The 3,924-nt window shown below is 47.0% G+C and overlaps 1 protein-coding gene across 1 annotated transcript; it reads right to left on the bottom strand.

Moving 5' to 3' along the window:
• Nucleotides 1–567: 567 nt before the first annotated feature.
• Nucleotides 568–3,652, bottom strand: LOC125447874 (thioredoxin-like). The gene has a single exon (XM_048522668.2). The coding sequence runs from the start codon at nt 2,584–2,586 to the stop codon at nt 2,266–2,268; it is 321 nt and encodes a 106-aa protein (XP_048378625.1). The 5' UTR covers nt 2,587–3,652; the 3' UTR covers nt 568–2,265.
• Between the last annotated feature and the right edge of the window lie 272 nt (nt 3,653–3,924).

The following is a 3,924-nucleotide window of genomic DNA, read 5'->3' as shown; positions in this document are numbered from 1 at the left end:
CCTATTTCTAACCTCAGCCCATACTACCTCAGTGGACGAGTCCTCAAACGTCCTTTCTGCCACTGTAATACTGTCCGTGACCAACAGTGCCACACCTCCCCCTCTTTTGCCACCTTGCCTGATCTTACTGAAACATCTAAACACCAGAACCTGCAAAAACCATTCCTGTCCCTGCTGTATCCATGTCACTGAAATGGCCAGAACTTCGAAGTCCCAGGTACCAACTCATGCTGCAAGTTCACTCATATTATTCCGGATGCTCCTGGCGTTGAAGTAGACATAATTCAAACCACTTCCTGCCTGCTGGTACACTCTGCGACCTTGAAACCTTATTCATGACCTCATTACTCTCAACCTCCTATACACTGGAGCTACAATTTAGGTTCACATCCCTCTGCTGAATTAGTTTAAACCCTCTCAAAGAGCATGAGCAAATTCCCCCCCCCCCCCGGATGTTGGTACCCCTCTGGTTCAGGTGTGGACCATCCCACTTGTAGAGGTCCCTCCCACCCCAGAATGAGCCCCAATTATCCAGGTATCTGAATCCCTCCCTCCTGCATCCCTGTGGCTACGTGGCACGGATAACGAACCCAGAGAAAACAACTCTGTTTGTTCTAGGTCTAAGCTTCCACCTTAGCTCCTTAAATTTCTGCCTTACATCCTCATCCCTTTTCCTACCTATGTCGTGGTGCCTATGTGGACCACGACGTGGGGCTGCTCCCCCTCCCCCTTAACGTTCCCGAAAACATGATCTGAGACATCACGGACCCTGGCACCTGGGAGGCAACACACCAACTGCTAGTCTCTCTCGTTCCCACAGAATCTCCTATCTGTCCCCCTTACTATGGAGTTCCCAATGACTAATGCTCTCCTCCTCTCCCCCTTCCCTTCTGAGCAACCAGGACAGACTCTGTGGCAGAGACCTGTACCCCATGGCTTACCCCTGGCAAGTCATCCCCCTCCCCAACAGTATCTAAAACAGTATACTTGTTATTGAGAGGATCCCTGCTCTGTCTGCCTGTTCCCGTTTCGTACCCTCACTGTACCCCATCTACCATTTTCCTGTATCTGGGGTGTGACTACCTCCCTGTAACTCCGCTCAATTACCCCCTTAGCCTTCCGAATGATCCGAAGTTCATCCAGCGCCAGCTCCAGTTCCTTGACGCAGTTTCCGAGGAGCTGGAGTTGGGTGCACTTCCCACAGATGAAGTCAGTGAGGACACTAGTGGTGACCCTTACCTCCCACATTCTACAGGAGGAGCATGCAACTGCCCTAACGTCCATTCCCACTGTTCTGAATTCCCAAACACAGTATTGAAAAAAAAACTAGTAATCTTACCAAATCGGCACTCAGAACCTTTATTTTGGTTAGAGGAGGAGAATGGGTGGAAGACACTACCTAAGTAGTGTTTCAGGTAAAGCAACTGCCCAAATATATTACCTCACTCAGCCGTCCCGTGTCCGCTCCTGCTCAGCGTGCGCTCCACCTATTCACGAAGTAAGTTTTTTATACTTCCCGTCGACACTCTGTCTCACGCTGAGAAACAAGAGGGCCACTGCTGCACGACATTTCAATGTACCGCAAGAGAAATTATTAGTGGCACTGTATAGAGAGTGTTAAGCCTAATCAACAATTTGATTTGATCACTGCTGATTTGGGGATTTTTATTCCAATTTCTCACTCACTCCCCACATCCCTGGATTCCCTGAGAGCTAAAAATCAGTCTATATCAGCCTTTAAAATATTCAACATCGAAGCAGCAGAAACTGTCTCATACAGAGAATGTCAAAGATTCACAGCCTTTTGAACGAAGTATTTGTTCCTCGTTGCTGTCCTGAATGTTCAGCCCTTTATCATGAGGCTGTGCCCCATTTTCTAGATTCCATTACCCATATAACCACTTCTTAGTGTCTACACTGTCAAGCCCCGGCAGAATCTTGTTTATTTCAGTTAGATTGCAACTCGTTTCTCTAAACTCAATAGAATCAAGGCAAAATTTACTCAGTCTCTCATCAAATGACCAAGTTGGTGACTCTTTGCTATAGTCCCTCAAAAACAGGTAGGGAATGAGCTGCCAGAGGAAGAGGTGGTGGCTGGTACAATTACAGCATTTAAAAGGCATGTGGATGGAGATCAAGACTTCACAAATTATTCCAGCCTAGGCTCGATGGGCCACATGACATCTTGTGCTATTAAGAGTCGATAAATGCAACTATTCAGAGGACAGGTGTATTTAATTTTTTTTTGCTTGTAACTCGTGAGAATTACTTCAATCGCATTATCAAGTGATCTAACTTGTCTTTCCTAGTCCCGGAGAACTCTGCAACCTTCTCCTGACAGCTGAAGAACTGGAATGTGGGCATGCAGTTGATACCAGCAGCTCGGGCCAGGTCTTCCGACTCATCCACATCCACCTCCGCGAAGATGACATCCCGGTACTGGTCAGACCTCATACGGAAGAAGGGCTTGATATTGGAGCAATTGTTACACCATCGCGCGGCGAAGAACACGACGATCAGGGTCTCCTCCTCTTCCCGCAGCAGTGTATGGAACTGCTTCCGTGTCCTAATGTGCCTCACCACCATCTTGCCACCTCTTGTCCACTCTGAGGATGGGCCAGTGCAGCTTCCCGCCGCAGGTCTCCCTTTCAGCCTCTCCCCGATAGTGACGAAGTCCAACGTCGTTGCAAGCCACGCCCACGACTTGCAGCCAATCGCTCCCTCTGATCAACTGGAAGAACCTAAATGTTGACTTTCCGCCAGGTTGATTCCTGACCGCAGCTCGGTTGGGATGGTAATAAGCCGCGGTGACAATATGTAACAACAGGACTGGAAACACAAGTGCTAGAGATTTCATCAAAGAACGACATGGTCGAATCAATGAGTGACAAAGAACCAATCAAGATACGCCGCTCTTTTGATTGGTTCGGTGTTACCGGTGGGCAGCCCAATGGGAATACGCAGCAATGTTTCTGGTTGTTAAGGTCGCCTTTGATTGATACATCCTTTTATGACATAAGGTGAAGATGCCCATTGGCCAGTCAAGTGTCAAAGTTCTTCCCTGTAACCGTTTGGCAATCTTAGAGTCGCACAGTTGTTGGGCACGGAGATTGCAACTCGTCCATGCCGACCAGATATCCGAAATTATTCTAGTCCCATTTGCCAGCATTTGATCCATATCTCTCTAAACCTTTCCTATTCATACACCCATCCACATGCCTATTAAATATTGTAATTAATGCCAACCTCCGCAACTTCCTCTGGCAACTCATTCTGAGCACACGCACACATAGACACACCACTCTCTGTGTGAAAAAGTTGCCCTTTAGATCCCTTTTAAATCTTACCCCTCAACTCAAAGCAATGCCTCTAGTTTTGGACTCCCCCACTCTGGGGGAAAAAAAAGACCTTGGCTAACCACCGTATCCATTCCCCTCAGGACTTTATAAACTTCTACAAGGTTACCCATCGGCCTCCGATGTCCTGCCCTAACCAATGTCCTGTACAGCTGCAACATGATCCTCCAAACCCTAAAATCAATGCACTGACCAATAAATTCAAGCCTACTGAACACATTGTTCACTATCCTGTGTATCTGGGAATCCAATTTCATGGAACTATGAACCTGTGCTCCAAGGTCTCTTTGCTTGGTGATACTCCCCAGGACCTTACCATTAAGTGTATAAGTCCCGCCCTGATTTACATTTCCAAAATGAAGCACGTCACATTTTTCTCAGTTAAACTCCATCTGCCACTCGGACTATTGATCCCTCTGATTAACGTCCTGTTGTACTATGAGGTAACCTTCTTCATTGTCCATAACACTTCCTATTTTGGTGTCATCTGCATACTTCCTAACTATACCTCCTATGTTCACATACAAATCATTTATGTAAATGACAAAAAGCAGTGGACCCAGCATCA

The sequence above is a fragment of the Stegostoma tigrinum genome, chromosome 39 (assembly GCF_030684315.1).
Source record: "Stegostoma tigrinum isolate sSteTig4 chromosome 39, sSteTig4.hap1, whole genome shotgun sequence".
In the NCBI taxonomy this organism is placed as follows: domain Eukaryota; kingdom Metazoa; phylum Chordata; class Chondrichthyes; order Orectolobiformes; family Stegostomatidae; genus Stegostoma; species Stegostoma tigrinum.
Note: the sequence above shows the minus strand (reverse complement) of the source record. Positions and strands in the feature narration are given on the sequence as shown.

Bases quoted from the DNA above. Each gene is read 5' to 3' on its own strand.
- LOC125447874 (XM_048522668.2), bottom strand. From the start codon at position 2,586: ATGGTGGTGAGGCACATTAGGACACGGAAGCAGTTCCATACACTGCTG.